General features: G+C 46.1%; 1 protein-coding gene across 1 annotated transcript in view; it reads left to right on the top strand.

Annotated features, from left to right (window-relative positions):
• The window catches only part of WIPI2 (WD repeat domain, phosphoinositide interacting 2), a 29749-nt gene extending 17708 nt beyond the window's left edge, over positions 1-12041 (top strand). The window contains exons 7-12 of the mRNA XM_070761308.1: positions 1998-2068; positions 3033-3140; positions 3303-3467; positions 6011-6118; positions 9257-9390; positions 11100-12041. Of these exons, the coding sequence (XP_070617409.1) occupies positions 1998-2068; positions 3033-3140; positions 3303-3467; positions 6011-6118; positions 9257-9390; positions 11100-11212 (699 nt within the window). The 3' untranslated portion in view covers positions 11213-12041. The remainder of the gene's footprint in view (positions 1-1997; positions 2069-3032; positions 3141-3302; positions 3468-6010; positions 6119-9256; positions 9391-11099) is intronic.
• Positions 12042-13090: the final 1049 nt, after the last annotated feature.

The following is a 13090-nucleotide window of genomic DNA, read 5'->3' as shown; positions in this document are numbered from 1 at the left end:
GTTCATTCAGTCTTTCCTGATACGTTTTATGCTTAAGACCTTCCACCATTCTTGTAGCCCGTCTTTGGACCCGTTCAATTTTGACCTCACCTACAAAAAGATATTGACAAAATTGAAGGGGTCCAAAGACGGGCTACAAGAATGGTGGAAGGTCTTAAGCATAAAACGTATCAGGAAAGACTGAATGAACTCAATCTGTAGAGTCTGGAGGACAGAAGGGAAAGGGGGGACATGATCGAAACATTTAAATATGTTAAAGGGTTAAATAAGGTTCAGGAGGGAAGTGTTTTTAATAGGAAAGTGAACACAAGAACAAGGGGACACAATCTGAAGTTAGTTGGGGGAAAGATCAAAAGCAACATGAGGAAATATTATTTGACTGAAAGAGTAGTAGATCCTTGGAACAAACTTCCAGCAGACGTGGTAGATAAATCCACAGTAACTGAATTTAAACATGCCTGGGATAAACATATATCCATCCTAAGATAAAATACAGGAAATAGTATAAGGGCAGACTAGATGGACCAGGAGGTCTTTTTCTACCCTCAGTCTTCTATGTTTCTATGTTTCTATGTTGTGTTGCTTTTGTATCCTGTGAGCCGCCCGGGTCTCCGGAGAAGGGCGGTATACAAATCTAATAAATAATAGTAACAAAAATAATAATAAAAAGTTAGTTCCATGAAAATCGATTTCCAGAAGCTCACACAGAGGACTGATTCAGCTGGATTCATTCACTTCTTTGTAAACATAATAACAGATAAATTTGCAATACCATTATTGTAAATAATGGGGACCAAGCTTTATGAGACAACCCAAGAAAGGGATCTTGGGGTTTTGGTGGACAATGAAGATGTCAACCCAGTGCGCAGCAGTAGTAAAAAAAAAAAGCAAATTCCATGCTTGCTATGATTAGGAAAGGAATCAAAAACAAGTCGGCAAGTGTTGTGTTGCCTCTGTACAAATCGATGGTGAGACCACACTTAGAGTGCTGTGTGCAGTTCTGGTCACCGCACCTCAAGGAGGATATAATGGAACTGGAAAAGGTGCAAAACAGGGCAACAAGAATGATCAAGGAAATGGATCATCTCCCTTATGAAACCAGGTTGCAACACCTTGGTCTCTTCAGCCTTGAAAGACGGCGTTTCAGGGGTGACTTGATCGAAGTGTATAAAATCATGCATGGGATAGAAAGGTGGGTAGAGAAAAATTCTTTTCTCTATCACATAATACTAGGACGAGGGGGCCTTCTCCAAAGCTCATAGGTAAGAAAGTGAGGACAAATCAAGGGAAATATTTCTTCACCCAGAGGGTCCTTGGTTTATGGAATTCACTTCCAGAAGAGGTCGTGACAGCTGTCAGCCTGAATAGCTTCAAGGGAGGATTGGACAGATTCATGGATGCCCAGTGTATTGGTGGTTATTGAAACGGCTGTCCATGTGCCACCTCTGTGTTGGTTGAAGCAGGCAGGGTTCCCTTGGATCCCATTTGTTGGTGGTCAAGAGAAAGGGAGGGTCTTGCCTTCTCTTTCTGCTCAAGATCCCCATTATTGGTAGGCCACTGTGTGACACAGAATGCTGGACTCCATGGGCTGTGGCCCAATTCAGCAGGGCTCTTCTTATGTTCTTACGTTTTTATTAGCAGAGTTCTTCATCAAGCAGTTACAGACAGCAGAGAACAGTTAGTTGCATTTCAGCAGAGTTCAGAGTGGAGAGAGAGCAGAGTGGACTGAGCCACGCCCAGCCTTAGGCTTAAGTTTTTCAGTTTTGATTCTCTGCACAGACGCAGAAGTGGTGAGCTCCCATTGGCTGACCGGTTGCTAGGCCTATTCATTAGCTGACCTTGTTACCATGGGCTCTCCCAGTTCATCAATATCTTAACAGGGGAGGGACGGGACTTGAGTGGATTCCGAGAGGTTCCCAAGTGAACCAGACAGGCAGAGAAAGCAAGAAGTCACATTGAGAAAATGGCTTTACAAGGTGGATTTCTTTCTCCCGCAGGGCACGGTGATCCGGGTATTTTCCATTCCAGAGGGGCAGAAGCTCTTTGAATTCCGAAGGGGCATGAAGAGGTGATTGTGTGATTGCAATCTAAAGATTGGGGGGAGATTTGAAGCTGCTTGAACTGTTCTGTCTCTGAATGTTTCATCAATACATGCCTTCCCACCTTTCCTTCCTTCCTTCCTTCCTTCCTTCCTTCCTTCCTTCCTTCCTTCCTTCCTTCTCTATCTCTTTCTCTCTCCTTGCTTCCTTCTTTCTTTCTCTCACTCTTTCTTTCTCCCTTTCCTTTCTTTCTTTTTTTCTATATTTTTCCTTCTTTCTTCTCCTTCCTTCCACCTTTTTCTTTCTTTCTCCTTCCTTCCTTCTCTCTCTCTCGCTCCTTGCTTCCTTCTTTCTTTCTCACTCTTTCTTTCTCTCCTTCCTTCCTTCTTTCTTTCTATATTTTTCCTTCTTTCTTCTTCCTTCCTCCTTTTTCTTTCTTTCTCCTTCCTTCTTTCCTTCCTTCCTTCTCTCTCTCTTTCTCTCTCCTTGCTTCCTTCTTTCTTTCTCACTCTTTCTTTCTCTCTCTCCTTCCTTCTTTCCTTTCTTTCTTTTTTTCTATATTTTTCCTTCTTTCTCCTTCCTTCCTTCCTCTTTTTTCTTTCTTTCTCCTCCCTTCCTCCACTCTCTCTTTCTCTCTCTCCTTGCTTCCTTCTTTCTTTCTCTCTCACTCTTTCTTTCTCTCTCTCCTTCCTTCCTTCCTTCCTTTCTTTCTTTCCGGAGGTGGGGTTTCCCAGGGAGGGGAGCCTCGGGGGAATCCCAGCAGCGCAAAAACGGGTGCTTCCGCTGGCAAAAGGGGTGAATTTTGGGCTTGCACGCATTAATCGCTTTTCCATTGATTCCTATGGGAAACATTGTTTCGTCTTCCGGACCTTTCACCTTACGAACCTCGTCCCAGAACCGATTAAGTTCGTAAGACGAGGTACCACTGCACCTGGAACCTTGACACCTTCTTCACTATGGTTGACCCACCTTCCCTTTGCTCCCTTCCTCCAGGTGTGTCAGCATCTCTTCGTTGGCCTTCAGCATGGACGGCATGTTCCTCTCGGCTTCCAGTAACACAGAAACAGTGCACATTTTCAAACTGGAGACTGTGAAAGAGAAGTAAGTTTGGGGAGGGGAGGGGGGCGATCCCTGAGTTCGCTTCAACCAGGGGCAACTGAAGGGAAGCGGCTGAATTGACTTTAAGCTCCTTGGATGGACAGTCACGTTCTTAAGGGGATAGTTTTGAAGACCCTCTCGCTTCCCTCTTTCCCTCCTTCCCAGACCTCAAGAGGAACCCACCACCTGGACAGGGTACTTTGTGGAGACCATTCGGACGTTCCCAAACTACCTGCCTGCCCAGGTGACCGAAATGTTCAACCAAGGCCGAGCCTTCGCAACGGTCCGGCTCCCCTTCTGCGGGCACAGAAACATCTGCGCCTTGGCCACGTGAGTAGCGGCACGGCAGGAGAGGTCTCGGGCTCCCACTGGGTAACTTCATCAGTGTTAGAAGGGAGTGGGATTTTCAGACGGGGGGAGGAGGAGTAGCTTCCTAAGGTGTAGAGGGAGGCGGATGGAGCGTCTCGAGGGGATTCCAGGTTGACAACTGGGCAGTGTTGGTCATAGTTATTTGGCCTTAAGAGTCTTCCTCCTCCTCCTCTTCCCCACAAACATCAAAACCCACTCCCTTCTGTACTGCTAATATTGCAGAGTTGGTTCATGAGATGTCTTCAAGAAAACTACCAAGCTCAGAGAGGACCATGGATCCCCTGGTCCTCCACCTCCTCTTTCTCCTCCTCCTCCTCCTGCAAATCCCACCCTTCTAAAACTGATGAAGTTATCCCGTTGAGTCATGAGATGTCTTCAAGAAAGCAACCAAGCTCAGAGAGGACCATGGATCACCTGGTCCTCCTCTTTTCCTTCCTCCCCCTCTTCCTCCTCCTCCTCTTCCTCCTCCTCCTCCCTTCTGCAAATCCCACTCCCTTCTAAAACTGATGAAGTTATCCCGTTGAGTCATGAGATGTCTTCAAGAAAGCAACCAAGCTCAGAGAGGACCATGGATCACCTGGTCCTCCTCTTTTCCTTCCTCCCCCTCTTCCTCCTCCTCCTCTTCCTCCTCCTCCTCCCTTCTGCAAATCCCACTCCCTTCTAAAACTGATGAAGTTATCCCATTGAGTCATGAGATGTCTTCAAGAAAGCAACCAAGCTCAGAGAGGACCATGGATCACCTGGTCCTCCTCTTTTCCTTCCTCCCCCTCTTCCTCCTCCTCCTCTTCCTCCTCCTCCTCCCTTCTGCAAATCCCACTCCCTTCTAAAACTGATGAAGTTATCCCATTGAGTCATGAGATGTCTTCAAGAAAGCAACCAAGCTCAGAGAGGACCATGGATCACCTGGTCCTCCTCTTTTCCTTCCTCCCCCTCTTCCTCCTCCTCCTCTTCCTCCTCCTCCTCCCTTCTGCAAATCCCACTCCCTTCTAAAACTGATGAAGTTATCCCGTTGAGTCATGAGATGTCTTCAAGAAAGCAACCAAGCTCAGAGAGGACCATGGATCACCTGGTCCTCCTCTTTTCCTTCCTCCCCCTCTTCCTCCTCCTCCTCTTCCTCCTCCTCCTCCCTTCTGCAAATCCCACTCCCTTCTAAAACTGATGAAGTTATCCCATTGAGTCATGAGATGTCTTCAAGAAAGCAACCAAGCTCAGAGAGGACCATGGATCCTCTGGTCCTCCTCCTTTCCTTCCTCCTCCTCTTCCTCCTCTTCCTCCTCCTCCTCCCTTCTGCAAATCCCACTCCCTTCTAAAACTGATGAAGTTATCCCGTTGAGTCATGAGATGTCTTCAAGAAAGCAACCAAGCTCAGAGAGGACCATGGATCCTCTGGTCCTCCTCCTTTCCTTCCTCCTCCTCTTCCTCCTCCTCCTCCCTTCTGCAAATCCCACTCCCTTCTAAAACTGATGAAGTTATCCCGTTGAGTCATGAGATGTCTTCAAGAAAGCAACCAAGCTCAGAGAGGACCATGGATCCTCTGGTCCTCCTCCTTTCCTTCCTCCTCCTCTTCCTCCTCTTCCTCCTCCTCCTCCCTTCTGCAAATCCCACTCCCTTCTAAAACTGATGAAGTTATCCCATTGAGTCATGAGATGTCTTCAAGAAAGCAACCAAGCTCAGAGAGGACCATGGATCCCCTGGTCCTCCTCCTTTCCTTCCTCCTCCTCTTCCTCCTCTTCCTCCTCCTCCTCCCTTCTGCAAATCCCACCCCCTTCTAAAACTGATGAAGTTATCCCGTTGAGTCATGAGATGTCTTCAAGAAAGCAACCAAGCTCAGAGAGGACCATGGATCCCCTGGTCCTCCACCTCCTCTTTCTCCTCCTCCTCCTCCTCCTGCAAATCCCACCCTTCTAAAACTGATGAAGTTATCCCGTTGAGTCATGAGATGTCTTCAAGAAAGCAACCAAGCTCAGAGAGGACCATGGATCCCCTGGTCCTCCTCCTTTCCTTCCTCCTCCTCCTCTTCCTCCTCTTCCTCCCCCTCTTCCCTTCTGCAAATCCCACCCCCTTCTAAAACTGATGAAGTTATCCCGTTGAGTCATGAGATGTCTTCAAGAAAGCAACCAAGCTCAGAGAGGACCATGGATCCCCAAGTCGTTGTCCTCCCCCTCCCCTGCAGACCCCCTCTGCACATAGATGCAAAAGGATGTGGAGACCATTTGCCTCCAAATGGTGTCACTCCGATTCAGCAATTGAATTCAGTGCTGCACTGAACGAAGCATCTGCATTTCCTCCAGTTGACCCGATAGGATGAACAATTGGGGCCGAAGGGGGGTTTCTATCACTCCCTGCTTCAAGACCTGTGAATAGGCAGACCTTCCCTCGGAAGCCGATGAATTGTGGGGACTTTGGCGCTCCCTGAACTTGTTGCCTTTCTTGCAAGACGTTTCATGACCAACCTAGGTCGCATTATCAGTGCTTAGCTGACGAAGCTTATTGTTTCCTTCTAGAATTCAGAAAATTCCCCGACTGTTGGTAGCAGCTGCCGACGGGTATCTCTACATGTACAATTTGGACCCCCAGGAAGGGGGTGAATGCACATTGATGAAACAGCACAAGTGAGTCCTCCCTCTCGCTGTCTCTTCCCCCTTTGCACATAATTCTTCTTTTGAGGGTTGGTCCTGAACCCAGAGTACCCAAGTATCGTATTTTTTGGAGTATAAGATAGAAACATAGAAGACTGACGGCAGAAAAAGACCTCATGGTCCATCTAGTCTGCCCTTACACTATTTCCTGTATTTTATCTTACAATGGATCTATGTTTATCCCAGGCATGTTTAAATTCAGTTACTGTGGATTTACCAACCACCTCTGCTGGAAGTTTGTTCCAAGGATCTACTACTCTTTCAGTAAAATAATATTTTCTCAAGTCGCCTTTGATCTTTCCCCCAACTAACTTCAGATTGTGTCCCCTTGTTCTTGTGTTCACTTTCCTATTAAAAACACTTCCCTCCTGAACCTTATTTAACCCTTTCACATATTTAAATGTTTCGATCATGTCCCCCCTTTTCCTTCTGTCCTCCAGACTATACAGATTGAGTTCATGAAGTCTTTCCTGATACGTTTTATGCTTAAGACCTTCCACCATTCTTGTAGCCCGTCTTTGGACCCGTTCAATTTTGTCAATATCTTTTTGTAGGTGAGGTCTCCAGAACTGAACACAGTATTCCAAATGTGGTCTCACCAGCGCTCTATATAGCGGGATCACAATCTCCCTCTTCCTGCTTGTTATACCTCTAGCTATGCAGCCAAGCATCCTACTTGCTTTCCCTACCGCCCGACCACACTGCTCACCCATTTTGAGACTGTCAGAAATCACTACCCCTAAATCCTTCTCTTCTGAAGTGTTTGCTAACACAGAACTGCCAATGCAATACTCAGATTGAGGATTCCTTTTCCCCAAGTGCATTATTTTACATTTGGAAACATTAAACTGCAGTTTCCATTGCTTTGACCATTTATCTAGTAAAGCTAAATCATTTACCACATTACAGACCCCTCCAGGAATATCAACCCTATTGCACACTTTAGAGTCATCATTAGCATCTGGAAAGAAACTTATTCAGAGCAAGTTAGACCAATGGGGGGAAAAAACTGCAAAGACTTAGGGCTTGGAAAACATTCTTCGCAGACAGTAACAATGAAAGAACCTGCAAGATAAGAGATGGGAAGATCGTTAGCACCTAGTTAGGGCTGGGGGAGCGGGGAAAGCTTCGAAAAAAAGCTGCATTCAGAGTATAAGACTCACCTGAATTTTCAGCCTCTTTTAGGGAAGAAAATGGTGCATCTTATTCTCCGAAAAATATGGTAGGTTTTGGTTCACAGAGAATCTAACACTGTTGAATTGGTCTTGGATGATAGCAAAGAATAAGATTTGAGCGTGTGTTTTCTTGAAAGTTATCCAGTCGTGTCTGAAAACCGGTAGACGTGGTTCTCGAGTTACGACAAAAAAAAGGGGCCATTTTGTGGATGGCTTAACGGCTGTGGCATTCACTTACCTGCTGAAAAAAAGAAACTTCATAAATTTGGATCCGTTACACGATGCCCCTTTAAAAACTCTGGGGAACAATTTGTAACACAATTTCCATTGAGTTTGATTTGAATTTTTAATAGGAAAGTTAACACAAGAACAAGGGGACACAATCTGAAGTTAGCTGGGGGAAAGATCAAAAGCAACGTGAGGAAATATTATTTCACTGAAAGAGTAGTAGATCCTTGGAACAAACTTCCAGCAGACGTGGTTGGTAAATCCACAGTAACTGAATTTAAACATGCCTGGGATAAACATATATCCATTGTAAGATAAAACACAGGAAATAGTATAAGGGCAGACTAGATGGACCATGAGGTCTTTTTCTGCCGTCAGTCTTCTATGTTTCTATGATTTATGAGCTTTTTTATAGCTAATTAGGCATGCTGGTTTTAAAACCGTAATTAGTTTTCTCCTACCAAGTCAGGTTTTTTTCTTTACACCTTATATATATATAATATAGTTAATTAGGCAACATGAGCATCAAATTGCATTTTTTTACATAGCCATCTTGCTATAACTTCCTGGAAAATCTTGGTGCAGTCAATGATAAGCAGGGTGAGCGATTCCACCAAGATTTGAAGGTCATGGAGGGACGGGATCAAGGTAGATGGGATGTCCGTAGGATGGCTGACTATTGTTGGCGCGTCAAGTGATTAAAACTAGACGCTGTTTGAGGAGTTTTGGACCTGAAATAAATAGCAATAGAACTTAAACGCTGCTTCACGGTGCTTTCAGTCAGGCGGTAGGGAAAGCAAGTAGGATGCTTGGCTGCATAGCTAGAGGTATAACAAGCAGGAAGAGGGAGATTATGATCCCGCTATATAGAGTGCTGGTGAGACCACATTTGGAATACTGTGTTCAGTTCTGGAGACCTCACCTACAAAAAGATATTGACAAAATTGAACAGGTCCAAGGGCGGGCTACAAAAATGGTGGAAGGTCTTAAGCATAAAACTGATCAGGAAAGACTTAATGAACTCAATCTGTATAGTCTCAAGGACAGAAGGAAAAGGGGGGACATGATCGAAACATTTAAATATATTAAAGGGTTAAATAAGGTCCAGGAGGGAAGTGTTTTTAATAGGAAAGTGGACACAAGAACAAGGGGGCACAATCTGAGGTGAGTTGGGGGAAAGATCAGAAGCAACGTGAGAAAATATTATTTTACTGGAAGAGTAGTAGATCCTTGGAACAAACTTCCAGCAGATGTGGTAGATAAATCCACAGTAACTGAATTTAAGCATGCCTGGGATAAACATAGATCCATTGTAAGATAAAATACAGAAAATAGTATAAGGGCAGACTAGATGGACCATGAGGTCTTTTTCTGCCATCAGACATCTATGTTTCTATGTTTACAGCCCTCTCTAAGCTGTTTACAGAGTCAGCCCCTCGCCTCCAATAATCTGGGTCCTCATTTTACCCACCTTGGAAGGACGGAAGGCTGAATCGAGCTGGAGCCTGGTGAGGGTTGAACTGCCAAATTGCAAGCAGCCGGCAGTGTCCAGAAGCAGCCTGCAGTGCTGCACTCGAACCAGTGCACCACTGCAGCTCATAAATCTGGTTTCCTGCCAGCATCACTGGGATTTCCTGCTGAACATCTGGCTGTGTCGGTGGAGGCCACTGGGCAATGCCGGATGAGATATCCTTCTCTTTTTCCATAGGTTGGATGGCAGCATGGAGCCAGCCAATGAAATCCTCGAATCTGCCTCTCACGACAGACCATTGGTAGCACAGACCTACAGCGCCGCTGTGACCAGAGGTGCTGCTTATATGCCTTCTTCGCCCACAAGACATGGTAAGAACCACACAGAAACCTTCCACTGTAGACTGAGAGGTTTGCAGGAACCCCAATCAATTCAATTCAATTCAATTTATTTGTGTGCAGCTCACAACAGTAATAAAAACAATATTCCAGCGAAAACAAATTTAATGTTAAAAAGCACATAAAACCCTAACATATTTAAAAAAGCAAACAACATATACATAACCAAACATAAATATAAAAAAAAGCCTGGGGGAAAGGTGTCTCAACTCCCCCATGCCTGGCGGTATAGATGGGTCTTGAGTAATTTACGAAAGACGAGGAGTGTGGGGGCAGTTCTAATCTCCAGGGGGAGTTGATTCCAGAGGGCCGGGGCTGCCACAGAGAAGGCTCTTTCCCTGGGGCCCGCCAGGGAGAATGTCCTCCCTATAACTTAATAGGCCCGTATGAATTTATGTTCCCGTATGTGTTGAGGTACCTCTACTTACAAACTTAATTCATTCCGTGACCGGGTTCGTAAGAAGAAAAGTTCGTAAGAAAAAGCAATTTTTCCCATAGGAATTAATGTAAAAGCAAATAATGCATGCGATTGGGTAAACCACAGGAAGGATGGAGGCCCTGTTTCCTCCCAGGAGATTCTTAGAGAGGTGCCACGGAGGCTTCTCCCCACCTTTTCCAGCCCTGTTTCCTCCCAGGAGATTCCTAGAGAGGCCCCACATAGGCTTCTCCCCACCTTTTCTGGCCCTGTTTCCTCCCAGGAGATTCCTAGCGAGGCCCCACGGAGGCTTCTCCCCACCTTTTCTGGCCCTGTTTCATCCCAGGAGATTCCTAGAGAGGCCCCACAGAGGCTTCTCCCTGCCTTTTCCGGCCCTGTTTCCTCCCAGGAGATTCCTAGAGAGGCCCCACAGAGGCTTCTCCCTGCCTTTTCTGGCCCTGTTTCCTCCCAGGAGATTCCTAGAGAGGTACCACAGAGGCTTCTCCCTGTCTTTTCTGGCCCTGTTTCATCCCAGGAGATTCCTAGAGAAGCCCCACGGAGGCTTCTCCCTGCCTTTTCCGGCCCTGTTTCCTCCCAGGAGATTCCTAGAGAGGCCCCACAGAGGCTTCTCCCTGTCTTTTCTGGCCCTGTTTCATCCCAGGAGATTCCTAGAGAAGCCCCACGGAGGCTTCTCCCTGCCTTTTCTGGCCCTGTTTCCTCCCAGGAGATTCCTAGAGAGGCCCCACAGAGGCTTCTCTCTGTCTTTTCTGGCCCTGTTTCATCCCAGGAGATTCCTAGAGAAGCCCCACGGAGGCTTCTCCCTGCCTTTTCTGGCCCTGTTTCCTCCCAGGAGATTCCTAGAGAGGCCCCACAGAGGCTTCTCTCTGTCTTTTCTGGCCCTGTTTCATCCCAGGAGATTCCTAGAGAAGCCCCACGGAGGCTTCTCCCTGCCTTTTCCGATTACAGTTTTGTAGGCTCCGGTTCGTAAGTGGAAAATGGTTTGTGAGAAGAGGCAAAAAAATCTTGAACACCCGGTTCATAGCTAGAAAAGTTCATAAGTAGAGGCGTTCGTAGGTAGAGGTACCACTGTACAACCGTTACATTGTGTCATTTTACCCTTTTCTTTCCTCCATCCATTTATATCAATTTTTCCCATATCTCATCGAATTCTTTGCTATTTGTACCCTTTGTTTTCCAGGGTCATTTTGTCCCATTTCTGCCCATTTGTAAATCTTGCTTTCTTTCTTTTCCCCCATCTCCCTTCAAGTCTACAACGAAGATCTGGGGGCAGTTGGTGGCGTTTGCCTGGAGGACGACCTCAGCGCTCTGCGACTCGACGAGGACAGCGAGCATCCTCCCATGATCCTTCGGACTGAATGAAGTTCCGCCTGGGAATTGCACTCCCGCAAGCTGAGAATGGCCGGCCTGACGCTTCCGGAGGAGGCGCGTTCGACGCTGCTATGGACTTCGGCCTGAGCCAAACTTGCGATCCTCAAAGGAAGACGGACCTTCCCTCTGAAATCGTTTCAAAGCAAAACCTGCAAACACACATACACACACACACAATACCCTAGCTTGTAGTGCCAGTTCCATGCCACCCGAGGCGGAAACGCGCACACCTAGATTTCACTTCGGTGGCCTCTCCCGCTTTCTTTCTTTTTTTTTAGCCGTCGGGAAATAACCCGTATATTTTTTTTTTCGTTGTTGCCAAACAAAGGAACCCCCCCCCAACCCTTGCTATTTATTCAGCACTTTTGAGCTTTTGCATGCCTCCTTGTGCCAAGTGAAAATAGGCCAGCCGATTCATTTTATAACCGTGGTTTTTTGTTTGTTTTTTTAAAATTTCTAAAGAAAACCAAGTTTGCGAACTTCACCACTGGGCATTGGCGAGGGGAAGGAAGAGCGCAGCGAGGACGAGCTCAAGATACTTTAGTTTCTTCTTCTGCCTGGACAAGAAAATAATTTGTTTTGTTTTTTAAAGAAAGAAAGAAAATCCGAGTGGCTTTTTTTTCCCCGCACGGCTTAAGAGTCGTGCCTGGAGAATTTGAGACACTACTTTTACTAAAGATCAAGCGTTCCCTCTCTAAGTTCCCCTCTCTCCTTTCCTTTCATGATCCATTTTCCTCCGCCTCTTTTCTCTGGTTTGTATCATTTTTGCTTTCCCCCTGGCCCCTCAGACCATTTTGGTAATTAAAAAAACTCTTCCTGATTCTGCCTGGTTTTGTGGGATTGTGGGATTTTGTCTCTTCCATGCGGGCCTTGTTTTACAATCATCTTCCACCACTGTTAAAAGACGGAGACTTTCGTCGGCCAAGGAAAGAGAAGGAGAAAGAAGAAGAGAAAGCTTTAGCTGCCTTTTGGAGCCATTTTTAGAAGCTGTGTGAAGCTAGGAATCCTGGCTCAGCAGACCATAGTAGGTTGCACAGTGATGGCAAACAAACAGGAAGTGGAGAGATCTGAATTTTGAGCACAAAAGATGGAGTGGAACATCTGCAGTTGCACACATTGGAAATTCCTTAAATGTTTTGGGATCTCTCTGTGAACTCCAGAAGAATTGCTGGGATGTGGGTCTCTCTTGATTCTTTTCCTCCCCCATGTCACACCAACACTCCGCAGTCTGCATTGGTTGCCGATCAACTTCCGGGCACAATTCAAAGTGTCGGTTATGAGCTATAAAGCCCTTCATGGCATCGGACCAGAATATCTCCGGGACTGCCTTCTGCTGCACGAATCCCAGCGACCAGTTAGGTCCCACAGAGTCGGCCTTCTCCAGGTCCCGTCAACTAAACAATGTTGGTTGGCAGGCCCCAGGGGAAGAGCCTTCTCTGTGGCGGCCCCGACTCTCTGGAACCAGCTTCCCCCAGAGATTAGAACTGCCCCTACCCTCCTTGCCTTTCGTAAACTCCTCAAAACCCACCTTTGTCGTCAGGCATGGGGGAACTGAGATATCTCCCCCGAGGCCTATATAATTTATGTATGGTATGTTTGTAGGTATGTCTGCTTAAAAATGGGTTTTTTTAACTTTTAAATTGTATATTATTAGATTTGTTATGAATTGTTTTATTGTGTTGTGAGCCGCCCCGAGTCCACGGAGAGGTGCGGCATACAAATCTAATAAATAAATAAATAAAATAAATACATTTTTGAATCTAGATCTCTTTTCCAAGCCCTGTTCCTGGGATCCCATTTTTAAGCCGACATCTGCATTCTTTGGCCACATGCTTGGGTTTGACCTACAAATCTGCCGTTTTATTTGCT

The sequence above is a fragment of the Erythrolamprus reginae genome, chromosome 9 (genome assembly GCF_031021105.1).
Source record: "Erythrolamprus reginae isolate rEryReg1 chromosome 9, rEryReg1.hap1, whole genome shotgun sequence".
Lineage (NCBI taxonomy): Eukaryota > Metazoa > Chordata > Lepidosauria > Squamata > Dipsadidae > Erythrolamprus > Erythrolamprus reginae.
Note: the sequence above shows the minus strand (reverse complement) of the source record. Positions and strands in the feature narration are given on the sequence as shown.